The following is a 26,752-nucleotide window of genomic DNA, read 5'->3' on the forward strand; positions in this document are numbered from 1 at the left end:
CACAAACTGAACTGAATATTTATACTGATTTAAAAAGTTTGACATTTCAGATTCTTATTATCTCCCAAAAAATCAAACTGACCTTGCAAAATGTAAATATATTTAAAGGATTAATCTTACGCTGGTTCACGCTGTATCGCTGTTTTGATTTGTAACTATTTCTCTTTACCTGTGGGCTCAGGCACCTTTTCATGTGGCCACTAGAGGGCAATATTGATTAAGTTGTAATATTTCCTAAAAATAACTTCCGGCGCCAATTCTCAAAAATAAAAGAGCCGTCTTAACTAACAAAGTGTTGAATTGAAACAAAAATTACAAATTATATTTCGCATGTTTGTGGTTTAAACTCGCACCTTAATTGCCTTTGTGGAGTTTCAAGCAAAAAACCACGCCCGCTCAGCTGATTGTTTGTTTATATTTATGCGCTCTTCTTCGCCTGTTTCACCGCATCCGTAACTTCCTCCATGCTCAGGCTTTAAGGGAGCCGCTAGCTCGGTCCGGATCAGTGTGCAGCTGTGCCGGTTGCTGAAAGAGAAGGCGCATGTTCACCGGCTGCAGATTCGCTTTTCACAGGCCAGCAAACTGCTAACGATCGAAGCGACCAGCTGTCATCCAGGAAACTGCAGCGCGTCCCATAATCCAGCCGGCTCATCTGGGTTACTAGCTCGTTACCTAGCATGCTGGTGCTTCATCAAGTCAGGAAACTTTCGGATTAAATTCTCTCGTCATGACGGAAATAAGATGTCGGCAATCGGCGAACGTTGATGGAGATAAAGAGGAAGATGAGCAGCAGACTAGTAAATTGTTTTTTCGCAGTTAGCTAACAGGAGTCGTGTTTACATTATTGACGTCAACCTTGTAATCTAAAAATCATAAATTAAAGCTCCTTAATTGTGTTGTTCAAATTGAGCAGATGTAGATGAAGGGAGTGTGAACGGTGAAGAAACGGAAGATAAACAGCAGCAGGAGGAGGAGGAGAAGGAGGAAGATGGTGAAAGGAAGACTGATGATCCCCAGCAGAGAGAGGAGGAAGTCACCACACAGCAGTCAGCTGTTAAAAGAGCCAAGAACTGCAGCTGTACGTATGTTTACCATCTGAGGAGACTTAGTCCAGGAACAAGTCAACAAGAGATTCATATCAGCTCCACAGGAACCTCACAAATCTATCAGATGTTCATATTTGTGTTCCCTTTCACTGCCTTAACACACTTAATTATGCAAATATTATATTCTAATGGGGCAATCTGACTGTCTTCCTCTTCCTCCTCCTCAGCGGTTCTCCTGCAGCGTCTTGTGAAGCTCTTCTTCGGCTGTCTGGCAGCGGTGGCGTGCGGCATGTTTTACGCCATGTATCTCTCCACCTACCACGACAGGAAGTTTTGGTTTTCTGCCAGACAGGTGGGTTGCACTTTGTGTCACACACACTTGTTTAGAGAAGCGTGTAGATGGTTGGTTAATATTCACACCTGACTCGATGTTTTCAGGAGCTGGAGCGTGAGATCACCTTCCAGGGAGGCAGCGGCTTCTACTATTACTACTACAAACACATGCTGAAGGCTTCATCCTTTCAGAGAGGTACAGTCTTTCTTGTGTAGTCTTGAAATCTGAAGTTTAAGCTATTTGTTTCTGTTTCTAACCTAATCTTTCCATATGCATTTAACATTAAACTTGTTGGCTGAAGTGCTTAAAATAATCAAATCCGCTCCGTTGTCATTGTGTTTGTGTGTTTCCAGGCTTTTACGAGCTGATGATAGATAACAAGACCGTCTCGGGTCAGACCATCAACGCAGTGGAGCGTCTGTCTCTGTATCCTGAGCTCATCACCAGCTTCATATACAGAGTCACAGGCTGCAAGGTCAGCTTGTCTCTGTCTAAAGGTGTGATGGCGTTCTGCTTTGTCGTGTCTATAAAGTTCTATTCCTCCCCTCTGCGGTTAGGATTTTGTGGAACCCATCTATTTCTACGTGGGCGCCGTGTTCGGCCTCCAGGCGGTCTACGTCACCGCCCTGTTTGTGTGCAGCTGGGTGATGAGTGGCACTTGGCTCGCTGGCATGTTGGCTGTGGCCTGGTATGTGATCAACAGGTGAGGGGCATTCTGTCACAGGTTTGTTAAGGTTTGACCGATAATGCCTCACGACTCCCATCAGAGAGAGAGAGATACACTACTTCTGTTGTTCATGTCTCCCTCAGACCCGATACGACCACAGTGGACACGGCCATCCCTCTGAGAGACAACTGGGCTCTGCCTTACTTTGCCTGTCAGGTTGCAGCTCTGACTGGATTCCTGTGCAACAACATCAGCAATGCTACTGAGGTAAACTGTCCTGCTTCTGTTAAAGGGTTAAACTGCTTTTGAAGTGAAGAGGAACGTTGCATTAAGTGAACCCTTGTGTCTCTGTAGATGTTGTGCTATCTGACCATGAGTGCCACGACGTTCACCTTCCTCCTGATTTGGGAGCACAACCACTACGTGCTCTTCATCCAAGCCCTCTGTCTCTTCCTGCTTGACTCCTTTGACTTGGTGCCGCCCCGTAAGGTAACACAACAGGCACAGTGTGGGATTACAGAACAGAGCAGAACACAACGGCTTGATTGTTGTCGCATTGCACAATTTAGATGGCAAAAAAATGCCTGTTGTGTGATTATGGAAAGCAGCCGCGTTGGGTCCATCTCGCTTTCCTGTCTGTCTCTCCTGGTGTACAGATGTCTGACATTCATAGGGTGTACATCAGCTCCCTCTTCCTCGCCTACCTGTTCCAGTTCCAGAACGCAAACCTGCTCAGCTCACCTCTGCTCAGCCTCTTGGTTAGCTCGGTGATCGCCAGGTACTTCAAGGTAGAGTTGGCCACACCCCCACAACAGAGCCACACCCCCACAACAGAGCTGATTATCCATTACAAGTGTGTTTGTTCCATTTATTGCCTCGATTCCAGAGATCACTGGCTTTCCATGTTAGTTGTAGAAAGTCTCATTGTTTTTGTGTTTTCATTCCAGCAAAACATAAAGATGGGCCCGTTTGTGGCCAGGCTGGTGAAGCTCTTCCTGCATTTCTACCTCGTCTTCACCGCAGGCATCACCTTCAGTTTTGTGGTCAAGGTAAAGCTTCACAGACATGGGTTGACTGGCAATCATCTAACATTAACACTGAGCATGCGGTTCTGAAACATTTTGTAGTTTTGATACACAGAGAGGGGAAGAAAAAAGGAAGAGGAAGAACACAAAACCAATAATAGGAACACAGATATTTGATACACGAGTGAATCACGTGAAAAAGGAAACAAAAAGTGAGGACGACAAAGCGCAGCCACTTATGGTGACACAACATGACAATATAACCCTGGAGTTTCGGATGACATCACTGCTGTTAGTACAATGATATCGAAGGTGCAACTTTTGTAGGATGAAATAATTCCATCGTTCCACAGTCACAAAAGGCATCATGGCCATGGGAAGATGAGAGAGAGGAGTAGAGAGAGGGGAAGAAAGGAAGAGGGGGGAAAGCAGGGTGTCATTGATAACCGGAGATCGTCCCTGCTGCTGTCCTTAACCTCTCTTCTCATTTCAGAGGCTTACAGCTGTTAGTGACAGTGACTTCATATTGAAGTTCCTTGAGGTCAAATTTGGGCTCAACACAACAACGTGAGTTACAGCAACACAAACTAAACTATAAATGTGGTTTTGAAAAGTAGTAAATATGCTGTTTCTCCGTCTACATCATGTCTCAGCTAATCAAACAGTCATATTCTGTTTCCCTCTATATCAGCGACTTTGTCACCAACTTCCTCCTGTGCCAAGAGAGTTTCCAGGCCCCCAGTCAGGACCTTTTCTTACGGCTGACCCAGGCCTCAGTCCTTCCCTTCTATATCCTGGTGCTCGCCGTCTGTAGTGTGTCCACTCTGCAGACCATCTACAGAAGACTCAGGTGAGACACTCTGGTCCACTCTGGTCCATATGCCGTCTAATAGCAGTTGTTTACTTCTCGTAAACGTCCCTGATGGTTCTGCTTTTGGCTGTGGCTTGTCATTCTGACTAGCTCATCTTCATTTATCCCACAGTGGTCAGCCAATCAAACCCTGCCACAGGCTTGAAGACAGACAAATAGGAGAGCAGCCTGAGGTCGTCTATCACGTCCTTCACACTCTGCTGTTTGGAGGCTTAGCTTTGTTTTTTGATGGGTAAGTTTCATCACTTCCTTACATTATGCATTTCTTTATATTTAACCTTTAACAGTGTCACCTAAGATTGTGTCTTTCTTGCACAGGATGAAGTATTTATGGACGCCGTACGTCTGCATGTTTGCAGCATTCGGTGTGTGTTCTCCAGACCTCTGGATGACGGTGTTCAGGTGGCTGAAACTCAAGTTTGTCCACCCTGTAGTTCTGGTGAGCCCCAAACATTCACACTTTTACTCCAGTATGCATGGTGACACCTCGTCAAAGATTACACTTTGAACCTTCCATTATCTTTCTTTTTGTCTGTAGGCTCTGATACTGAACACAGCAGTTCCAACTATAATCTGTTTCAGTTTGTGGAGAGAGGTAAGATTTCGACTGTTTTAAAGGACACTTGTGATTTTTGTTGTTTTCCTTAATTTATATAGTGTCATACATTTAAAATAAGGAATGTGTACTTCAAGTTCAAGGCTGGAGATTGTTGTGTAAAGTATTGTGTATTTTGCGTATGTTAGTTTTCTGAATAGACCTCTGAATGAAAGTAAGAAGAAGGAAAGCTAGTGTCACCTTTATAGTCACATTATCTCTGCTGGTCACTGCTCTCCTCTGTCTTGCAGTACTTCCCTCGTGTCTTATCAGAGTTATCAGATCTACAGGAGTTTTATGACACGGATACAGTGGAGCTGATCAACTGGATCAGGTGAGAGGTTAGAGCAGCTCAGGAATGTGGTTTCCTGAACAGGCTGTTTATTAAAGCTTGATCCTGGTGTTTGTCCCTATGGGACCTCATGTCTATTGCTCTTCCTCCTCCTGATAGGACGCAGGCTCCAGTGGCAGCCGTGTTCGCAGGAAGCCCCCAGCTGCTCGGCACGGTGAAGTTGCACTCGCGCGCCGCCGTCACCTCGTTACCACTTTACTCAGACATCAACCTGCTGAGGCGCAGTGAGGATGTGAGTGTCTCATGAGAGAAAACGGCAGTTGGTGTAATAAAGATTGTGATAAGATCGTCTCAAACAAGACACCTGCTGTTTTGGGTGGAGGAAGTCTGGTGCAGCTTGATTCCCTGGGTTATAAACTGATGGTGCTTGGAACAGACAGTACAAATGTAATTATGTAAAGGCATGAGAATCCTCCTAAAATGTTCAAAAGTAGTGTGTGCAATGCAATAATGAAGCATAAACTAATGACAAAAAGGTCTGATAAAGTTTATTTAAGAGCATGTTTAGCATTTTTAATATCCTTTTCTTTTCTCCCCAATTCTAGACTTTCCAGGTTTATGGAATGAGATCTGCAGAGGACGTCTATAAGATTCTGACCGCTCAAAAGACAAACTATGTGATTATTGAAGAGTCGTTTTGCAATGAGCTCAACCTTAATAAGGGCTGTAGGATCAAAGACCTGCTGGACATAGCCAACGGACACGTGAGTCTACCTGCTTATTCTGCAATCCCCAAGCAAAAATCTTACTCTTAAAAGACCAAGATTACATTATTTTCAAGATACTAAGCCATAGTGTCAGGATGTTTAGGTTTGAGGTGAGATTTTCAATTCGCTCAAGAGTTTGTGTTTACCATGATAGATTGCACTTCACCACCAAGTGGAAACAGTAAGTAAAGGCTACAGAACTTACCGCCGCATTGCTGTACTAAAGCCACAACTGCTGATGAGCTTCAAACTAGCTGCGTAACATAATTCACTCATCAGCGTGTTCACACCTTCTCGCCCCCGTCCAGGTGGTTTACGATAAAGGAGAGATCTACTCTTTCTCCAAGCACGGACGCTTCTGCCAGGAGATCAAGAGGAACTACTCGCCCTACACAAACTACTTCACCCGAGTCTTCTGGAACCGCTCGTACCAAGTCTACAAAGTGAACTCTGTCATCTCCTTTCAGTACTGACAGTACCGAGGCCGGCTGTGCCCTCCTCCGTATTCACCATGGTGCATTGTGGGAGCCTCTCACGCCGCGCTCTGCAAACGCGCTGGCAGGCAGTTTTTTTCTTATGTTACACATTCAGGTGTGGATGATGACGATGATGAAGCTGCAAATACACAATAAGGCAGCTGACCTAAGCACACTGCTGACGTATTCATCCTGAACATAAATGGGTTTTGTTAAGGTAGAGATGCCATGTTCAATATTGTACTGTAGTTTCATGAGCCATACATTACTGTGATGCTTTTATTGAAAAGGGAGGTTAACATGGGAGCTCTACGTCTTCACTGCATACAAGACTTAAATCATCTACAAGAGCAAGACAGGAAATACTGCTTATATTTACATCTATTTGCTCATGGCCCCAAGATGACAACGTTTTCAAATACTTTATTGTGTTCATGGTCGGTCTTACATAATCACACATGGGAACAAATAGAATTGAAGAAAAATGGTTGCGCTTGGACAGATCGAAACTTCAAAGTTACATCCTCAGAATACCAACAATAAATCCAATAATGGTACAGATTTCTAAAATACTCTTTGCTCTATGTTATCAGCAAACAACTTGTCAGTGGTTAAGATGGACTCAAGTCACATTACACACAGTAATGTTTATAATAAGCATAATTATCAGAGAAAATACAAAAATTCAAAACATATTTTGTCATGAACTCAAACCTGCATCTTGAATGTAAAATACAGTAGTATAATTATAATTAAAATAATTCTAACCCTTATAAAATCATTCCTCTACAAAGTCGCCTCACGCTGTGAGTGTGTTGTGTCTTCATAAAAGTTGCATCTGCTCTCGTGCTTTGATAGGGAGACACATATCTTTGTATGCCGTCTATAGAGAGATATGCCAAGTAAAAGGGAAGTGAGTCAAGTTTCAATGAGTAGCAGAGCTCTGCTGTTGCTATACAAGTGTTCAGAGTTTCAGGGGTCCAGCATGAGACAATGGGTATTATGAGACCAAAACGATGTGTTGTCTGATGTCACAAGACACACTTTCACACATGTGGAGTTGTTTCAGAAGTCATGAGTGGAAGTATGAATGTATTCAACAAACTTAACTGCCCCTCTACAGAGAACACGTACCTGTTATAAGTTGTATTGAATTACTGATAGAAAAGAAAATTGTGTTTATAAGGTGATAAATACAAAAGTGTTATGTTTCGCCACTTCATGTCTTCAAGAATTGTGTTGTGCATTTTGCCAACTGTACTGTTTAGAAAAAAATGTTTGACAGGCCATTCACTTCTGGATCCGGGTTCTGGTCCATCAATCAGGTCTCACTTTGAGTTAAACTTCAACAAACAGCATATGTTTGGACACGAAAATAAACACATATCTTTATCATTACAAATATTAAAGTTACATATTGACTATTTTGGCTTTAGTAGTGAATGTACATTACAAATTTTTCTGATCTTATATTGCAGTATGACCCTGTAATAAATCATCTTTCTCTCTGTATTTTCTATGTAAGTTTATTCTTTTGGGAATGTTGGGCTACTCCTCAGTGCCGAAGACAAACTACTTTCCTTTTTAGGATTAGGCCGGAATCGAACCGCCACCGCACTGTGCTAACCACTCCGCAGAGTATAAAATGCGCAAAAGCGGCGCAGCAAGTATCATCCTGGAAACAAAGCGGAACCGGAATTACGTCGGAGAGTCGAAGATGCTCAGAACGAAATATGTGAGAGGGTGTCTGTAGTTGTCTGTGTGAATGCAAGCTTTTTTTAAATTGTACATTTGCAACCTATTTCCCCTGCTTGTTCATTTTCACCTCTTCAGGTAAGCTCCGCCGTTTGTTTATCTTCGAGCTCGGAGTGTTTGACGTATTTGTTTACTTAGCGAGACTGCAAATTATCCCAAACATCTCGAGCTGTTAGCTGGAGACAGAACACATATTGGTTTGGTCCAATATGAATGGAATGGCCCAGACTAATTCATATTGACATTCATTTGTTAACTAAGATTGTAGCTTTTTAACAAGTGTAGTTACAGTTGCGTTAAATTTGCCGTCTCGTATACAACGTCCGAAAATATCTGTCTTTCCAACAGAGATACATGAGCTATAACTTGTATGACTCCCTTAACTCCCCCTTTGTCAGGACTAAACTTGAACTGCCATTACTTACAGTTGTTGACACCCTTAGTTTATCGCCTTATATCTCTCTATTCCTTATTAGGATTGGTAATATGCAATATTTCATTTAGTTATAAACGTTTAACCCCAGTTTCGCTTTACTATTCCACGTAGGTTAAAGTTGTTGACTGATTCTGTTACACAATTCTGATTTATTGTTATGGCTATTTTTCAAGATTGTTAGAGCATTTATGCATTAACCTACTGACCTTTTAATAATGATATTGAGGTTATTAACCAGTAACTAAAACACCCATTAGGTGGGGCCCTATTGTTTAGTAGTTGTAAGCAGAAGCCTTGATTCATTGTGTTTGTTCAGGACTCTAGTTTGGTGAATCTCTTTCTTTGTCACATCAACTTGGTAGGTTGGAATCCCTAAGTGCAACTTAGCCAATGCAATATCTTTACAAAATAAAACTGAAATGTCTGTCACTGTTCACGTAGGGGAGGATGAGTGCAGAGGTGGCAGACCGGGTGGCCGCTGTGGCCCCCAGCCGGCCCAGCACGCCTCTTCAGACCTCTTGGTTTGAGTTCCTCCTGGACGGCACCCTGCTGGAGAAACATCTGCAGAAGTCTAATGCAGGTCAGATCAGCACCACAGTTTATTATACAGTGTGTCTTGCTTGTTCTGTAGAGGTCTGGTAACCTCAGACAAAATACATGTGTGTGTACTCCTGCAGACCCAGCCCCTGTGCAGCTCATCGTCCAGTTCCTGGAACAGGCGTCCAAACCCTCAGTAAACGAGCAGAACCAAGTGCAGCCCCCAGCAGACAACCGCAGGAATCGCACGCTGAAGCTGCTATCACTGAAAGTAGCTGCACACATGAGGTGGGATCTGGATGTACTTGAGAAATGGTAAGTATGTGTGTACTCTATGTGTGTAACTGTATGTTCTGTTCATTACGTCATACCATCCAGGCTCTTGTGCCACATAATGTTATCTTCATTCTTCCCTGCCAGCTTGACCATCCCAGTGTTGAACATGTTACTGAACGAACTCCTGTGTGTGAGTAAAGTGCCACCAGGGGTGAAACATGTGGACCTGGACCTGTCCACTCTTCCTCCTACCACTGCTATGGCCGTCATCATCTACAACCGCTGGTGAGTGAGGACCTGCATGACAACAGGAACACAGTCTGACTAATTCACTATGAGCCTGCATTTAACAGTTAATTTATCCATAATGTATGTCAATGGCAGCTTTGATGAATTCAAACATTCTCTTGGTGTTACAGAATGAATGTTGACCCTTTCTATCTCCCATGGACTGTGTGTGTTACAGGGCCATCAGAACCATTGTGCTGAGCAGCTTTCCAGAGAAACAGACTAAGCCCGGTCCTCATCAGATGAACATGTACGCTTGTGCTCCTTCTTCCCATACACACTTAGTAAAATAAACAAATGTTATGCAAGTGCTTAGTTTGAATGTTCATTGATGCATTAGTGAGGATGTTTCCTCTGCTCTGTCCAAGGTTGAATATTGTGCAACAGGAGAAAGAAATGACTGAAAATATCCTGACTGTGGTTAGTGAACACACATAACACACACATGAATATAAGCAACAAAGCATGGCTGTTGATTACATTATTGTCCATTGTCCACTTTGGTCTCCATGATGGAGAGCTTGGTTGATTCTGAATGTCTCCTTGTGTAACCTCATGCTTCCAGCTGAAAGAGCAGGCGGCCGATTCCATTAGTGTTCTGGAAGGAGCCCTGAGGCTTAAGAAGGACTTCTACGTTCACACCATGAGGACGTTGGACATGTTGACGGCTGATGCTGCTGCCAATGGAGAGACGGAGTCGTCCACTGCTGGGCTCTGCATCAGCGCAGTTGAACTGCATTGTCAAGTGAGTAAACCGGCTCAGGGTTTCTATGTGAAGCTTCAGCTGGCTCTGATAGATACTTTCCAATTTAATAATGCAAGCAACAACTTTGAAATGTTTATTTTCGATTTCAGGTGCATTATGATTTGGGAGGTATTTTCTTCCAGCAAGGCTGCACAGATCAGCCAGCCTATGAGAAAGCCAGTGAGCACTTCAGACAGACCAAGGAACTGCAGAGGAAGGTAACAATAATTAACACGACATGACTTCTTCTGATGTGAAACCACTATAGCCCCAAACAAATCTCATCTATCCTTCTCTTCTCCCAGCTGGATTCCACCGTCCATGTCCATCTGGATGAGAAGCGTCTGGCAGGATACTGGAACGCCTGTCGGGCATTGACTGGAACCTCTGGCCCCTCGGATTCCCAGACTGCACCTTATGACCAGATCAACAGCCTGATCAGAACCTGCAACTACCAGGTCTCAGTCTAAACCTTAAACAGTCTCCGGGGTTAGAGTGGCTGACATCATGTAGATCCTGTGAATGACTTTGACCTCTGCTCCTTCCAGGCTCTCATTGAGGCCTTAGTCAAAGACAACGTGTCCCACAGTTTGCCAAACCACTTCAGACGCTCTGTTCTCAGGGAGTTCCTCTATAAATTCCAGCAAGGGTGAGAATTCCATTCATTCAGGCCTTTGTATTTATATTTGTATCGTATGTACTGAACTCTCTGAGTCACTGGGAGCTGTTTCAAATCTGAGCTGTGGTCTGTGAACATTTTCCAAAATGCGGATGTTGATGTCTGTGCAGGGAGACGGGCCTGGACGATGTTTGCCACAAGTTGTGCATTTGCAACTCCATCAGAGATACTCTGGAAGGAGAAGTGCTGAGTGTACGTTTCCAGCAGCTGCTCCTCAAACCCAGCAAACGAATGGTGGACTTCATCTTAGAGGTACACGCCTTCTTATATACCCTATACATACAGCCTGTGGTCTTTGACATTCTTTCATTGCTTGGAGTGTCTACGTCTCCTGATGCATCACATTTAAACTCGATTTGTTCCTGCAGGTGTGCACGCGGTCGTTGGAGAAGGATCGTCCATCTGAGACATCCAGGAGACGCATGGCCAATTTCATGAAGTGAGTTACATAGAGCAGAGTCTGAATCACGAGCTCTTGGAGGTTTATACAGTTAACACACATTAAACAGCCTTTTCAGTGACAGTGAGATATTCTTTATTTACCGTCTGAGTTTGTTTTACCTCCACAAACAATTCTGTGTCTCCATCCTAAACCAAAGCATTCTGTCCATGCAGGACTCTGTGTGAGAGCATGGAGGACTTGTCCCTGGTGTTTGTGGTCTCTTCTCATAAGCTCTTTATGGAGCTTCTGAAGGAGAAGGAGAGAAAGGTCCTGGTAGAGCAGATGAGGAAGAGGTCTGCCACAATCAACCTCAGTGCCAAGCCTCTGCCTTCATTCTATGACATTCCAGGTGCAGTGATGTCCCAAAGCTTTCATCCCAAACTGTTTGCTAATTGTTGGTTAATACCCAGGGGTACATTTTGGCATGTAGAGCTTGCAAACTAATTTAGCTTTGTGTCTCCACAGCTTCAGCCAGTGTGAGCATTGGGCAGCTGGAGCAGCAGCTCATCCTGTCCCTGGAGCCACGCAGGATCAGGCAGATCCTCATCGAGCTTCACGGCATGGCTGAACGACCCTTCTGGAGGGTCAACAACAAGGTCAGAGCTCATTCATTCTTATTCAGAATGACTTGTAATAAAAGTGAAGACATTCACTAACTTTGTACATTTACTCACAGTAGCAGATACATCAATGTTTTTGCCTCTTTGTATTTACAGTGGGAGGTTCCTTCAGACTACATCAATGTGATCCTTGGTATCAAAGATAACCTGACTAAAGACCTGGTGTACATCCTCATGGCTAAAGGCCTCCACTGCATATCAATAAAGGTCAGCTTACATGTTCAATGCTTCATTAATGTAAAATCGTGTATGGTGGGAAATATGGATATAAATGGAAAGACCAATAAATCAGCTAATAAGTCTAACCTGAGTCCTCTTTTTCAAAGTGCTCTGGACAGAACAAAGACATGTGTACTGTGCACTGATCTCCTCCTCTGCTGTGTGTTTGTGCATCAGGATTTTGCTCACGCCCGTCAGCTTTTCTCAGCGTGCCTGGAGCTGGTGACAGAGTTCTCCCCCAAACTGAGGCAGGTGATGCTGAACGAGATGCTGCTGCTGGAGGTTCGAGCCCACGAGAGCCTAGCGGCCGAGGGCAGCAGGGAGCGGCCGCCCTCTGACCTGGTCAGCAGAGTGCGAGGTTACCTGGAGATGAGGATTCATGGTGAGTGCACAACATTTCCTGGGATTCTCCTTCTCCCATGACGGGATGAACCTTATGTCCTTACTTTGTTTTTGTGTTCTCTGCTCTTTACCTGCAGATCTACCATTACGTCAGGTGGTAGGGGAGGAGTGTGTCGCCTTCATGTTGAACTGGAGGGAAAACGACTACCTGATTCTGCAGGTGCCCCAGACTCTGGTTATGAACAACCCATACATCAAGGTATAAAGTCTCACTGCTTTACCAGTTTTATGCCAATTGCCGATTCCAGTGGATGTTACATTTTCATTCCAGGGCTGTAGTTTTGTACCAAAGTTGTCTTGTAACATGGGTCTGTTTACTTGTCACTGTTGTGTTTCCCTCTGATAGCTCGGTCAGCTCTTGGCGTCCACCTGCAAGGAGCTCCCAGGTCCTAAAGAGAGCCGGCGCACAGCCAAGGAGCTGTGGGACGTGGTGGTGCAGATCTGCAGCGTCTCCATTCAGCACAAGAGGAACAGTGATGGCCGAGTGGGCCTCATTAAACACAGGGAGTCCACCATGGGCATCATGCAGAGGTAGAGCAGCATGCAAAGAGCAACTGACATGTGCTTTATGGATTTATGAATTTACATTGATGCAACTTTCATGAAAACTAATTCTGGCATGTTTATTTATTTTGTTGCCCATTTAGGAACAAATTCATCACTTTTATCAAGAAACTTAGAGTAAGTACAGAACAAGCTAACCCTGATCTGATTGTATTAGTGTTCCATTTGTCATTGGATGAGACGATGCTGAGGTCATGTCTCATCTCTTTTCTCCCAGGAGCCATTGGTGCTGACGACCCTCATCTCACTGTTTGTAAGGCTGCACAGCATAGTGAGGGTAGGTCGAACTTGAGACGGTGAAATTACTGAATTATAAACATTTCAGTTTGTGTGTCTGCAAAAAAATGGAAAATGAACAGTTAGGCTGGTTGCTGCAGCTCTTATGTGTGTAACCAAATGTTTTCCTCTCTCCAGGATGATATTGTGAATGAAGTGACAGCAGAGCACCTCTCCATCTGGCCTTCAACACTTTCTAAGTAAGAATTTATTTCTCAAAGGGTGAATGTTTCGCTTTTCAAAAACACATCAAAGACTTTCTTAGCCTGACTCGTTTCATCAGTTTACACAATCATTTTCTATTTTCCAAATTCTTCCTCTGTTATTTTGAGAATGACTGAATGTGATGTTTGTCCCGCCCAGCATCCAGGCCGTGGATGTGGAGGCGGTGGCTGTGACGGTCAAAGAGCTGGTGTCCTACGCTCTCACCCTGAACCCAAACAACCAGTCCTGGCTCATCACACAGGCCGACATCTACTTTGGTAAGAAACACCAGCAGCACTTTAAAGGTGGAAAGAACTGATGCAAACCAGCGATATATATTTGCAGATTGTTTCACCCTAACATGTCCACCATGCGTTCCTTTATCTCATCTCTGCAGTGACCAACCAGTACTCTGCTGCCCTGAACTTCTACCTCCAGGCTGGAGCTGTGTGCTCAGACTTCTTCACTAAAGCCGTGCCCCCTGACGTCTACACTGACCAGGTAGATCAATGTTTACAGGCCACTCACACTGCTACAGATGAAGGGATACACATACTTTCAATGCAACTTGTTGATCACATGAGAAATCTAATGCAAACATGATCAATTACTGATGTCTTATTATCGAATTTCAATCCACTCATTCTGTCTTTGTAGGTACTGAAGAGGATGATAAAGTGCTGTTCCATGATGAACTGCCACACACAGGTCAGAGGTCGAACATGACTAAGTTTTTCTTCATGTGTTGCACTTTGCAGTATCGTCTGCTTTAAAGAGAATCAGTATATTTGAAATCTTTCTCCCTCATCAGGTTGCTGTTCTCTGCCAGTTTCTAAGAGATGTGGACTATATGACCGCATTTAAGGCTCTTCAAGAACAGAACAGGTACAGTTAAACTTCCTATGCCGCCCAACACACTGACCAATGGCCCCATCCTTTACCTCTCTAATATTATGTTGTATCACCACAGTCATGACGCCATGGACTCATTTTACGACTACATCTGGGACGTCACCATCCTGGAATATCTCACATGTATCCTTTCTGCTGGTGATGCACTGAACAATGTGGCGAGTTTGAGCGCTACCAAGCTCTACCTGCTGAATTCACTGATTAGCTTCTACTCTTAAGTTAGTGATCATTGGATTCAGCTGTGTGGCCTCTCTTCCTTGGCACTTATTTTGTGTGGTGTTTTCTGTATCAGATGTTTCATTCTTGACTCTACATTCAGATATGCACAACAAACGTGGTGAGACTGAGAAGAGACAAATAGCGGTGAGTAATGTAATGAGCTTATTTTCCAGCCAGTTTATACAGGCGTATAGCAATAAGCTGCTCATGGATTTGTGTAGGGTTCAGTGTTGGTTATAGTTACAGTTGGTAATATGATTCAGAGTACTTGGTTGAACAGGTTTCTCATAAGTTCCTCTTTTTCCTCAGGTAAAAGCGATTGGCCAGACGGAGCTGAACACCAGTAACCCAGAGGAGGTGCTGCAGCTGGCTGCACAGAAGAGGAAAAAGCGATTCCTCCAAGCTATGGCCAAACTGTATTTCTAAGAGACATGAGAGATAATGCCAGACTTTGGAGAAAAAAATGTACATTTTATTTTTTTGTAGAAAATAAACATTTTAAATACAGGTTTGGTTTGTAGTCATTTAGAATTCCACTGTTAAAGATGTCAACCAGTTCTGCCCTGAGTTACAGTGTAACATGTAGTGTAGATTGTGTACATCAGTCACTCTCACTGCAGTGTACAGCACCGTAATGACCAAATGCCTCTCAACAGGTAATCACACTTAATATTTGAATGTAAATTATTGTATTCCATGTTGAATTTCAGGTGCACACTTCCTTGATACAGGAGTCCTAATTTATAACAAACCTTTGTTCTAGTATGCATTTTGTTACCTGCATGAAGCACCACTCTGATGTTTCTACTCCTTACCACAGGTGATGTCCGCTCACTCATTCACTAAGGCATCTTATACTCTGGATACAAAGCAGCTTTGGCAGACTCGAGTTCCTTTAAAAGGTTTGGAATAAGTAAGATTTCCCATCACCCCAACAGGATCTGGATCCCTGGTTGAAGGTGTGACAAACTCATCCTAAGGCTTTAAAACAGTATGTTAAATAATTCTTAATAGATGTTTTATATGCTGCTACCAGTAATTAAGTCATGACGCATCTTACCGCAAGTAGTAACAAAACAGTCAGTCAACAGGAACAGAAAGCAACCGCAGCAATGCTTCACAATCAGAGCTGGATCTGTTTACAGTTCTCCTTTTAGCTGAAGAAACTGTCCTTTTCAGCTTACCACCTTAATTTTTATGATCTGTTTTATCTACACACACACACACACGCACCATAATACACTTTTTTAGAATTGTTGCCTGAATTGTGATCCATTAGCCCAGACATAAAGTAATACCGCCCCCTACTGGTTAAACAGCTTTATGGCACCAGGTTCAACATGTGAGATTATGATTTCTTTCTCTCCATCATTTAACTGGTGAAAAGACGGTAACCATGACAGCTCCATTTAAGGCGGGCTTACATGTTTACATCTCACAAAACCATACTTTCAACAAAGGATCTATGTAATTGTGCATTATTATGGCATACATTGTATTTCCTGAGCCCTGATAAGTGGGATGGTCAGGTCATAGGCAGCACTTCTTCTCTTGTTGCATGAAGGCACATCGTGGGAAGTGTTGCCAATGCAAGGGAACCAGAGGAAACCACATTTTGTGCAGATAGGCTATAAAGATCACAAACACGGTTCTGCTAATCTACAGAGTTTCCGTACAGAAGCAGCAGCAGCAGCAGCAGCAGCAGCCTTCCTCTCTCTGTGTCAACATGAGGCTGGTGGAGTGCATTATCATTTTCCATGTGACGTATCTTTGTCAAGGTAATTTAATTGCTCTTACACATTTACAAACGCTGTATTTAAATGCTCTTCACTGCTGTGGCTATACTCAGTTCATTCAGTGTATTGAGAGAATATGATGAACTTTTGTGACTCTTTAATACGATCTCTGTTTTTGACCTCATTTGAAACAGCTTTGTGTTGACTTAAAGCTGAAAGCACAGTAAACACAGACTACAGCCTATTAAGAAAAGTTGGTTATTTAAAATCACTCAAATAATAGGAAAGTAATTGACGGTAGTATGACTAAGAAAAGGGGAAATAGGCTGAAATAAGCTTCCCTACTGTAATATTATAGAATGTACAAAAACTATTTTACGTCATTAATTCTTTTCTTTCACCTTCATAGTTCTGAAAGAAATATAATTTTAATTCTATACTACAGAAATACGCTGAAAGAAATATTTTCTTCATTCCAAGGTGACCATATTTATCATTTCAAATAAAGTACAAAGCTTAAGGTAAAGCTACGTTTGAGGCATTTGGTTTAGATTTCTCGCTCCGTTCCATTCTTTGGTCGACCTTGAGTGTGAAAATTGCACGATAGCTTTACGTATTCAATCCCAACATTTTGTGGAGGTTAAAGTTATGTAACTTCTTGTACATTTTGTTTTCATTTTTTTTTTTTAAACTAAACTTTATATTTAAGACAGTTATATTACAGGTGAAGCAAATATCATTACAGATAATTTAAGCTTTAAACTGTGACCTTTTGGGAATAGAAAATAGACGGATAGATTAGAATGTATATAGATATAGAAAAGATTATAACAGCAACCAGTCATGATAAAGGGTTATGGTTTATCACTGATTTTAACACTTCAGAACTCTTTTAATGATGGAAATGTGATTCTTATTTTAGAAACACACAACGTGCACACCATCTTAAGTCATGCATAGATTTCTCCTCCTCTAATGTTCAAACTCATACCAATATACTACACCAAACCACAGACAATTGGTCAAGTGTGCAGGTTTCAAAGGTTCTTGAGACTGTGTGGTGAGTTGTGTTTGATGTGGCAGTGTGTGAGATGGCTTTAGTCGTCCTTTTAAGCTCAGACCTCACACAGGCTGTGAGAAAGCACTGAGATGTTCCCCGTGTTTCAGCTCTTCAAAACGCCACGCAGGCCCCAGAGAGCCTCGATGGAAATCACACGGTGCTAAGAGACGCATTAGAAGGTAAGAGAATACATCCCCACGTCCACACACTTCCCACTGAGGGAATCCATCCTCTCACACAGCTCTTTTTGTGTGGAGTCTGGTTAAACTCTGTCTGTGTGTTACTGTATTTGTCTGTGTGTTCTCATCCTCCACATTTTAAAGTGGGTCACAGGATGTGGAGGTGGCCTTAAACGCAGCATAGTGAGCTTTGCAGGTGCAACTCAAACCTCACACACACACACACACACAGGTACAGACAGTAGCTGCTCTAAAGATTGTTTAGTGGCATGAATTCTCATCAGCTTAGAACAAAATTATTAGCTTTCATTTAAGACTTCGCTCCAACAGCAGCAGTGTAACTTCTCTGGGGTTTTCTTGATTAGTCATGGCAACAATTCTTCCTCTCTGCCTTCCCACAGGCGTTCCTTTGGTGTTCCAGCTTGCTGTGAAATGCAGCTGGACGCTCAGGCTGCCCGGTAACAGCAGCGACCCAGCAGCAGTGACGGTGGCGCTGGGTGGAAACGCCACACACGTCTTAGCCGAGCAGATCTGTCAGGATCTCAGCTGCGGAGGCGTTCATATTGTAGAAAAAGAGAGCTTGCCCCCCAACACCACCTGCTTTCAAAACTGCGTTTACCACAGTGGGCGCCTGCAAAACTGCTCACAGAGTGCAGGAGGGAAATGCACTGTGATGACTGAAGTTGTGTGTGGTAAGGTCATCTCAGTCACACAATAGTGAAAGGAAAGAAGGAAGTTTATGCATTAGCTACAAACCACTTAATAAATCCAAGAATATTGGTTTACACTTTATAACTTTATCAAATGTAGTTCAATAGTTTTTTGGTTTTATTTGTAAGTTTAAGTAGTTTATTTTTGTCCTGTTGAATTCCAGCATTTGTTTTGAATCTCTTTACATTTATGAGCTCACTGGTGCATTAATTTGTTCAATGCACTTTTATATTCATCAGATATTTATCCAAACCAACAGTTGTTTTTGTGAGGCCTCCCCAGTCCTTCATTAACACGGATCACATGATCCTTTTCTCCTCAGACCAACAGGCGGTGCGGCTGGCAGATGGAGCAGACCGCTGTGCTGGACGAGTGGAGTTAAGGCGCAATGGGGACTGGGGCACAGTGTGTGATGACCAATGGGACCTGAGAGATGCTGAGGTTGTGTGTAAGCAGCTTGGCTGTGGTTACGCCCTCAATGTGACGGGGCAGGGGGGCTTCTTCCCCATCGGCAGCGGTCCCATCCAGAGGGACGAGCTCAACTGTTCAGGCTCGGAGGAGAACCTGTGGGACTGTCCTGCTGCTCAGGACCCACATGACTGCGGACACAAGGAGGACGCTGGGGTTGTGTGTTCAGGTCACTATCTATTTTCTGTTCATGCAGCAATACACAAAGAAGGAAATGTTCTGATTGGAGTCGTATGTTTCTGTATTTTCTCTCAGAAATGAAAGCAGTCAGACTGAGCGGAGGTCTGGACCGCTGCTCCGGTAAAGTGGAGATTCACCGCAATGGCAGCTGGGGGACGGTGTGTGATAACTGCTGGGATAAGGACTTGGCCTCCATGGTGTGCTCCATGCTGCGGTGTGGCGCCAGCGTTCAGATGTACACGCAGTTTGATCCTCCGCTCACACACAACAACGGCTCACTTTGGTTCTATCACTGCACCTCGGCGCACCGGGACCTGTGGCAGTGCAAAGAGTTTGTGAACAGCGCCTACCTGTGTAAGCTCTCCAGAGCAGCCGGTGTCATCTGTAACGGTGAGTCGTCCATTTATTTTGTCTGCTTGTTGTTACAAAACGATTTAGACATTTAAAGTTTCTACTACTTTAAAACAAACTGCAGGTTCCCGTGGATTTCCTGTCGCCACTACACCTGAGTCACCTGCTTCAACCACCAGATGGCTGACAGGTAATGATTATCATTACTGCATCTGTTCTTTATTACAACAAAGCCAGACCATAATAATAATAAGACTATATATATATATCAGATTGATTGGTACATAGAGTATATTATTATTATATGATTAGAATGCACAGTGATGATCGTGTCCGTCTGCCCGGGCAGAGACGACATCATCAGATCATCCTGACACGCATTCCATGACTACAGAGCAGCTCATCTGCATCGCTCTATTGGCTCTGCTCTTGGTGTCTCTGACTGCAAACGTCACACTCTGCTGTCATTGCAGGAGGAAACGAGGTTGGTTCTGCTCAGCTTGATGGTATTATTGTGTTTATCCTGAGATTCTATCAACTCTTTTGTTTAATTATTTTTGATTTGTTTTTATTCTTGCATATCAAATTTGACTGAATATATAAAAATGCACCAATTTTTTTTTAATTCCTTTGTATTATACTGCATTTAACCCTTAGATCTCTCATTAAGTCAACTTCCTCCTTGTTAAACTATTGTTGTTGTTTTGTTACAGTTTGTTGCGTTTTAATTTCACATTTTCCTTTCTGTTCTCAGCTTTCCCACTCAAACAGGAGAGCTTTAACCCGCCATCATCCGATTATGAAACCAAAACCTACCATGATGCTGTGGGCCTCATCAAGGTCACTGCTCACCCGGGGCAGAGCGACGGTCAGCGGTTTAATATTTCCAAGAATGAGATGGAAATGTGTGGTGAAGCTTGAATGATCTTTAGGATGTTGACCCTGGAATCTTACAAGATGAATGTTCAATCCATTATAATAGTCTTCTCATCAAGTCATTCTTTGTGTGTTTGTCTGAAGAACTCCCATCCAACCCCAGGTATCTTTGGACCCAGCTTAGTAGTGTTGACAGCCCATCAGTAGATACAGACTATGAGCAGTTTGACCCCCAGTTTGACCCCAACAATGACCCGTCTGTGCTTTTGTCGACCTTTCGGAGTGAGCTAACTTCTCTTATTTCTTCTTGCATTTCCGCTCCACTGCCTATCATACAAGTTCTCTCCCCCCTTTTCTGCATTTGCGGTTTGCCGTTGCTTGCAGATGTGTTTGCTGTTTGCGCTGCATTTTCTGCAGGATGGTTTCTGATTCAAACAGTGTGTCGCCTGTGTGTCACTCTGAATCTAGACTCTCGGCGATACAGAACAGACACAAACCCTTTGATGAGCAACCTCCACTGCCTCCCTGAGGAAGGTGAGCCTGTAGCACATCACTAAACATCACAGGGCCGTGACATTACAGAGCTCACACTCACACTCAGTCATATCAAACTGCTCATCCTCATTATTTGATTAATACTGCGACACAAAAAGCACAAAGTCCGTCTCTGGATAACAAAGTGTCTTCAGCTTTTTTATTTATGAATTTTTCTGTTTCTTCCTGGTATTATTTGTTTTTCTTAGCCCCTGCACACAGACATGACATCACTCAGCACAGCCATGAGCCCACAGGATATGGACAAGTATCAAGCCACAGCAACTCTAGTAACAACATTTAGAAATCTTAATTTCTCTAAAAGGATTGTTCTAGTTGAAGAATACAGACTAAGATGATCCTTCTCCGTTGCAGAGGACACCTTTGACTCCTCCAGCACCTCGTCTGGGGAAGACTATGAAAACATAACCAATGCCTACGTCTCAGTCACTCCTGGTCAGTCTCCTGTGTCCAGCAGCTTTACCAGGAAACATAAAACAAAAGTATTTAACCTTTGATATCTGACTTTATAGATCCCTGTCAACCAGCTGTGAACTACAGCACCAACGACTCCTTAAAGCTCAACTACAGTAACGACCAGCTCTACTCTGGACCAACACGAGCACAGAAACCAGGTGAATATCACTCAGTGAGGAGTTTAGACTCTAATGAGCTTTCTGATCCAGCTTTTAATGTGGTGGTCTCTTAGGTGAAGACAACGAGCCGCTCTACTCTGAAGTGAGCCCTGACTACAAGTCTTCATCCTCTAACGACGACTACGACGACATTGACATCAATGAATAAACTGAGGAGGTAACGACAGGTCACGACCCCAAACTGAGATGCTTTTGACATAAAGGAAGGAGACACTTTACATGTGCATGAACTGTTGGACCGACCGCAGCAAACTATAGGAACAAAAGGAGGTTGAATGTATAGTTTTCAAATCTATAGTTCTCTCTAAAGTCATCTAGATATGTTAAAGTTTGATAATATACTATGGTAGACTATAATATTCAGTAAATGACCATAGAGCACCATGTTGTACTGAAAGGATACGAACGGAAAGGAAAATGTTTCTATGTATATATTTGTCCCATGTGCCAAGCTGCAATCAAACTATTAAATTTGACCACAAGGTGTCACTATAACCACGCAACTCCAGTTTCCGGCCCCTGAGCGGAGTGAGGGACTTAAAGATGTAAATGACACTCAATAAAATGCAACAGCAGCGTTTCTCATCTCTAACCAGTTGTGACCAAAGCCTGTTTGTGCGTGAGCGAGGGAGCAGTCAAAGTAACGCTGGGTGCAAACGTTTGTGAGAGGAATTCAGCGGCGGCTGGATCCTGATCAGGGGCCAACATAAACCAGCAGAGTGCTTTGAAACCAAACCTGGCACGGCTCGTCTTGGTCCATTACAGCAGCTGCTGAGCGTCAACCAGCCGCACGTTGGCTGCCTCACCATCCACACTGATGACTTTGAGTAGAAAAGATGTGGAAGTAAATATGACAAACTGCTTGAAAGGCGCTACGGGACGGAGAATAGGGGGTAACGCTGCTGCAGGGATAAATATGGATCAAGTTGAGCCGGTCTAACGGGAGAGGTGGGAGTGGTGATGCATTAAGATGATAACCAGCAGAAGAGGGTGTTTTCTGAAAGGAAGGTATTTAGGAAGGAACAGAAGAAGGATGCACGTGTGTGTGTGTTGGGTGTGGGAGGTTTAAGGGGTGTAGCTGAAGGGAAAGGTATGAGGTAGAAGGAGAAGGAGGCAAAGATAACGCCCGTCTGAGGGAATCATAGATTACACTCATCTGGGGAACGAGGCTCCGCATTGAGATAAACACACACACGTGAATTAACCACCAGATCTCCTTATGAAATACAATCTCTTTCACATGCTGGAGAATTCAGAGCACACGCACACGCACACGCACACGCACACACACACACACACACACACACACACACACACACACACACACACACACACACACACACACACACACACACACACACACACAAACACTACTTAACAGAGACTCCATCTAAAAGTATGTGCTGTGATATATGGCAGCTCTTCCTTGAACACTTTTGCCTTTTGTTTTATTCGGCTCCCAAAGATTGATAAGACAGAATCTTTAGATCTGTGGATTTAGCGGCCTGATTAACATCAAGGGGAAGAAATGAAATACAACAGCGCTTCAAGTAGCTTGTGTAGAATTTGAAGGATTACAAGATCAAACCTGTGTTTTTGCTTTGTTCATTAAATCAGTTACACACAGGAGGATTACGCCTCTGTAAGAACATAAGTTGCTTAAAGTGTCCATACAACTGATCCTGCCCCGAGATTGAACTTTTGAACTCCCAGGCCTGGAGACTGCAGTACCTGTCTGCAAAACATAGAGTAATAATCTGAAAACTCTGCGGCTGCTTGTGAGGAACATCGTGTGAAAGTGTGTTTGGGGGTTTGTCCCCTCCTTGAAATGTCTAAGTGTATAGATCTAATGTGTCGGCGATAATTAAACTCTAATCTCTGCACCTCATCTGCAGCTGCTCCATACTGTGCTGTGGAGTCCATACTAGGATCATGCCCTATTGTTTTCATAGAGATTCATGTCATTAATAAACTGAACAACATCTTTAAATGCCTTATAATGTGAAATAAATTTTAAAAATCCTCAATTCACACTGGATCCGGATTTGTCAAGTTCATCTAAACACATCCAGCAGAGTTGAGGTTTGCCTTAACAATTCTAAATAAATAAATGTCCCTCATCATGTTTGATAACCCTTGACAGCAAGAGAAAATATAAATAACTTCTATTAGTGTTAGTCTGTTTATTCAAATATGTCAATCATGTAAAAACAATAATATGTTCCAGTTTTTTGCAGTTTGTGTTTGGATCATGAATTGTTGCTCTAATCTATCTATTTATGTACATTATACATATATATATCCTCTGTGTCTGTGCAGGAAGGACCCAAATCCGTTTGTTTACCCCGGGGACTGAGCGGGGGTTCCACTGCTGAATAACTGTTTAGTGAAATACTGATTTCATTGTGGTTCCTCACTCAGCGCTGTGTTCTCAGTGCAGCTCTCTGGGTCATTCCAGCAGGTTTCATATTCCATTACAACAATAAGAAGAAAAGAAAAGCAGGGCCATTAAAATAGTTTGGTCTAATTAGTGTCTTACTTCAGTGCTTACGGTTCTTAGTCTTGACTCGGCCTTTGTATTGCCACTGCTCTTTGATTGCCAAGGACATGTTATAGGATGGACTGCAGCCAGTGAGACGCAGTGAGGTCATCAGTTTAGGTAGAGCCCCAGATGGTTACAGACCCCGGCAAAAAAAAAAAAAGAGAAGAAACCCCACTTCAGCTCATTAATCAAACCTCTGTGGTCTCGCAATGGCAAAGATTGATCCTAAAGCCGTCAAACTCACCAATATTCCCCCCACATCTCTGCTGATTACTCATCTGAAACAGCCTGTTCTGCTGCTACAGGCTGTAAACGGCATTACTGCCTGCTGCGCCCAGGCTGGGGCACTCTGGGTAATAGTGTTGGTTACTTGTCACTCATTAGGTTGCTTTCACTGCCGCCGCTAAGCCCTCATCAGGAGGTTTTTGGCTGAGTGGCCGGCAGGGGCCCTGATCCAATTCACCTTTAAAGTTCAGTGGAGCTGTCTGGGTTTCCACGGGTCAGTGCATCACTCTGCATGCTGGGCGCTCCCCAAGAGGCCCTCATTACCTCATTTCCTCCTACTACTGTAACCAGACATGCCTTTCACTCTCATGTTTGGTTGTGTACAGGTTTGTAGAAATGTAGAGGAGGAAATGTTCCAATCCTTTATCTGTGCAGGAGTTAGGAGCTGTGGTCGCATGTGGAGAGGATTGAGTTACGGGTAAAAGTCCTGGATGCAGAACTGTTTAAAGTAAAACTAAGTATTGTTAGGAAAAGGAAAGGAAAGGAAGGACAGGAGAGGAAATTCTTTGGAATCCTCAGTAGATCCCAATCCCAAATGAAGTTTGGTTTGAATTCATACAAAGTTGCCATTAATAAAAATAAATAAATAAATAAAATGCTTAACAGAAGCTTAACTTATATCTGTAATTCTGCAGTATCTGTGTGATAAGATTTACTTATGTATTATTGTCGGAATGTTGAGTCATTTATTTATTTATTAGGCTTTTATCCAGTAATATTAATTCATAACATATTAAGGCTGTATGTCATGCTGAATTTAAAATGAAAAAAATTCAAATCCTTATGTATCTAAAGTAACTAATAACCTAGACTCATCAGATAAATGCAGGGGAAAATAGAGTTACTCCATTAGAATATAACTTCCTGTACTTTCATCCGTTCTTGATACCTGTGTGTCTTATGTTGGGTCTCTGTGGTCATCCCAGAATGCAATGGAGCCAAGTCCCTCTATCACTGTGTGGATATACACAGACATGAATAAACACACTTGGTTCCTCTCCTTCTCTCTCATCTGCCTCAGAATTAGTCACGCTTAGCAGTTCCTCATAAGACCCGTTTATTAGTCTAAAAAAAAACCTGAAGTTGGACTTGAAAGCCGGCCGGGCAGTGCAGCGTTCAGCTCATTAAACTTCTTCTTAGCACCTTGCTGCAGTTAAAAGTCTCTGGCCTCTTCCCCACCAAGACACATTCAGCGAGCTGCCAATCAGGTCAACGGTGCAATTAAGCAATGCTTTAAACTTGTTCACTGGTGCTTGGAGGCAGTAAAAATACTTCCGTTTGAGTGTCACTGGGAGCCTGTGGTGGTTAATGCCGCATTTGTGGGAGAATACATTGTGTGTAGTAACTGTAAGTAGTCTGGTCAGTGGGTCAAAAGGCCGAGTCGACCGCAGAATAAAAGGAAGTTCAGCAGTTTAGACAAATTCATTGATTTTTGCCCGAGCAGGAAGTGAGAGTCTGACCTCAGTTTAATGTTCCACCTCCACCGGTCAAACTTAAAAAGTTCAGTTTTGATATTTCTTCCTCTTTGCCGGTTCAAAGATTCAAATTTCTAAAGCAACTAAGAATTTATGGACATGTTTTCCTTGTTTGTCCCCGACCAGATGGACTGAGGTTTATGAGTGTGCGGTCCATGTCAGACAGCAGCGTCTCGCTCAGTCAGGACAGGCGTCATCAATCTTGCCCCCGCGCTGAATGGCGGACGGGCTGCCATAAAGCGAGCCTGATTGCTGTATGCTGTTCCCAGCGGAAGAGTTCTCACCAAGGGAGGCATGGAGACAAAACCCCGCACATGCAAACAAAGTCTGTGAGGTCCCGTCCTGCCACGTCGGACTCTGGAGATGTTTGAGCCACAATAATTCTGTCTGCATGTAGCTGTAGCTCTACTTGTCAGCATGAGTGCGACCCTTCTCTTATGTAATTCCCAATCATCTCTGAAGAGTTTGGCACAAAACGTTTCTCTATGAGTTTAAGAACAGACGGATCACATTAGAGGATTAAAAAAAAAAGCCAAACCCAAAGTGGGAGAGACTGAAACTCCATTGTTAGTTCACAGGCTGATCTCACACTGTTCTTCTTAAGGCAACATAAGGTGAAATAAGCAGTTTGATCTATCAGTCCTGGAGAATGAGCTGAGCTCAGAAACGTCTCCAACATGGCATCTGGATCAGGACCACCAATCCTGACTGAACGTAGAGCTGCAGGCTACAGTCAGACTTCCTCCTACGGCTCAGCTAAGTCTGACTCTAAGGGTTCAGGATGGTGCTGCACTGGTTCTGGCCCTTTGTGCTTTCAGTTCAGATCTGGAACACTAGAATGTAAACCGTTGTGTACTTTGAAAAAGACTCACCAAGTAATCACACCCACATCTGCATCTGTACAGAGGTTTAGCCTCATCTGACTCTTTCTTTTGGTTTTCCACCGATGGGATGTATGTGCCTTGGCATGGATCGTGCAGATTTCTGGATCACCATCCCAACACATCTGGTGTTTTGATGATGGCGGTGGAGGACAACCTGTCTAACCTGTC

General features: G+C 43.4%; 3 protein-coding genes across 6 annotated transcripts; all 3 read left to right on the forward strand.

The window, feature by feature from the left end:
* Window positions 1-397: 397 nt before the first annotated feature.
* Window positions 398-7,585, forward strand: LOC142989817 (putative C-mannosyltransferase DPY19L4). Its single transcript, XM_076139511.1, has 19 exons — window positions 398-797; window positions 914-1,078; window positions 1,274-1,398; window positions 1,485-1,575; window positions 1,734-1,855; window positions 1,938-2,083; window positions 2,191-2,314; window positions 2,402-2,536; window positions 2,704-2,835; window positions 2,995-3,096; window positions 3,566-3,639; window positions 3,764-3,922; window positions 4,056-4,175; window positions 4,262-4,382; window positions 4,482-4,538; window positions 4,790-4,872; window positions 4,990-5,122; window positions 5,436-5,594; window positions 5,906-7,585. Exons 1-19 carry the CDS (start codon window positions 728-730, stop codon window positions 6,068-6,070), a joined length of 2,283 nt encoding a protein of 760 aa, XP_075995626.1. The 5' UTR covers window positions 398-727; the 3' UTR covers window positions 6,071-7,585.
* A 204-nt stretch (window positions 7,586-7,789) lies between these two features.
* On the forward strand, window positions 7,790-15,169 carry ints8 (integrator complex subunit 8). 2 transcript variants are annotated; one of them, XM_076139630.1, is made up of 28 exons: window positions 7,790-7,906; window positions 8,706-8,844; window positions 8,942-9,116; window positions 9,222-9,362; window positions 9,544-9,615; window positions 9,734-9,785; window positions 9,931-10,110; window positions 10,221-10,328; window positions 10,416-10,568; window positions 10,659-10,759; window positions 10,900-11,041; window positions 11,158-11,228; window positions 11,405-11,580; window positions 11,697-11,827; window positions 11,948-12,058; window positions 12,248-12,452; window positions 12,550-12,671; window positions 12,819-13,003; window positions 13,120-13,153; window positions 13,254-13,313; window positions 13,451-13,512; window positions 13,676-13,794; window positions 13,914-14,017; window positions 14,174-14,224; window positions 14,328-14,401; window positions 14,487-14,551; window positions 14,748-14,791; window positions 14,957-15,168. In XM_076139630.1, the coding sequence occupies exons 2-28, from the start codon at window positions 8,712-8,714 to the stop codon at window positions 15,071-15,073; spliced, it is 2,988 nt and encodes a 995-aa protein (XP_075995745.1). In that variant the 5' UTR covers window positions 7,790-7,906; window positions 8,706-8,711; the 3' UTR covers window positions 15,074-15,168. The 2 variants fall into 2 exon arrangements, with proteins under 2 accessions (XP_075995745.1, XP_075995746.1); XM_076139631.1 differs by lacking the exon at window positions 7,790-7,906 and having other exon boundaries at window positions 8,710-8,844; window positions 14,957-15,169.
* A 920-nt stretch (window positions 15,170-16,089) lies between these two features.
* LOC142989746 (T-cell differentiation antigen CD6-like) lies at window positions 16,090-23,388 on the forward strand. 3 transcript variants are annotated; one of them, XM_076139414.1, is made up of 14 exons: window positions 16,093-16,425; window positions 17,551-17,622; window positions 18,024-18,314; window positions 18,656-18,970; window positions 19,057-19,371; window positions 19,457-19,522; window positions 19,682-19,816; window positions 20,087-20,200; window positions 20,353-20,490; window positions 20,677-20,742; window positions 20,952-21,032; window positions 21,118-21,198; window positions 21,276-21,377; window positions 21,452-23,388. In XM_076139414.1, the coding sequence occupies exons 1-14, from the start codon at window positions 16,374-16,376 to the stop codon at window positions 21,544-21,546; spliced, it is 1,923 nt and encodes a 640-aa protein (XP_075995529.1). In that variant the 5' UTR covers window positions 16,093-16,373; the 3' UTR covers window positions 21,547-23,388. The 3 variants fall into 3 exon arrangements, with proteins under 3 accessions (XP_075995528.1, XP_075995529.1, XP_075995530.1); XM_076139413.1 differs by having other exon boundaries at window positions 16,090-16,425; window positions 20,353-20,742; XM_076139415.1 differs by lacking the exon at window positions 20,353-20,490.
* The last annotated feature ends 3,364 nt before the right edge of the window (window positions 23,389-26,752 follow it).

Source organism: Genypterus blacodes, unplaced genomic scaffold (genome assembly GCF_046128005.1).
Source record: "Genypterus blacodes isolate CSIRO-AG114 ecotype Tasmania unplaced genomic scaffold, CSIRO-AGI_Gbla_v1 ptg000438l_1, whole genome shotgun sequence".
NCBI classification, from domain to species: Eukaryota; Metazoa; Chordata; class Actinopteri; order Ophidiiformes; family Ophidiidae; genus Genypterus; species Genypterus blacodes.

Excerpts from the sequence above, each read along its gene's own strand:
- LOC142989817 (XM_076139511.1), top strand. The coding sequence starts at position 728 with ATGACGGAAATAAGATGTCGGCAATCGGCGAACGTTGATGGAGATAAA. Across the intron at positions 1,079-1,273 it reads AAGAGCCAAGAACTGCAGCT|CGGTTCTCCTGCAGCGTCTT; the intron begins GTACGTATGTTT and ends CCTCCTCCTCAG. Across the intron at positions 1,399-1,484 it reads TTTGGTTTTCTGCCAGACAG|GAGCTGGAGCGTGAGATCAC; the intron begins GTGGGTTGCACT and ends CGATGTTTTCAG.
- ints8 (XM_076139630.1), top strand. The coding sequence starts at position 8,712 with ATGAGTGCAGAGGTGGCAGACCGGGTGGCCGCTGTGGCCCCCAGCCGG. Across the intron at positions 11,042-11,157 it reads TGGTGGACTTCATCTTAGAG|GTGTGCACGCGGTCGTTGGA; the intron begins GTACACGCCTTC and ends TTGTTCCTGCAG. Across the intron at positions 13,004-13,119 it reads ACCATGGGCATCATGCAGAG|GAACAAATTCATCACTTTTA; the intron begins GTAGAGCAGCAT and ends TTGCCCATTTAG.
- LOC142989746 (XM_076139413.1), top strand. The coding sequence starts at position 16,374 with ATGAGGCTGGTGGAGTGCATTATCATTTTCCATGTGACGTATCTTTGT. Across the intron at positions 16,426-17,550 it reads TGTGACGTATCTTTGTCAAG|CTCTTCAAAACGCCACGCAG; the intron begins GTAATTTAATTG and ends CCCGTGTTTCAG. Across the intron at positions 21,033-21,117 it reads ATCAAGCCACAGCAACTCTA|AGGACACCTTTGACTCCTCC; the intron begins GTAACAACATTT and ends TCTCCGTTGCAG.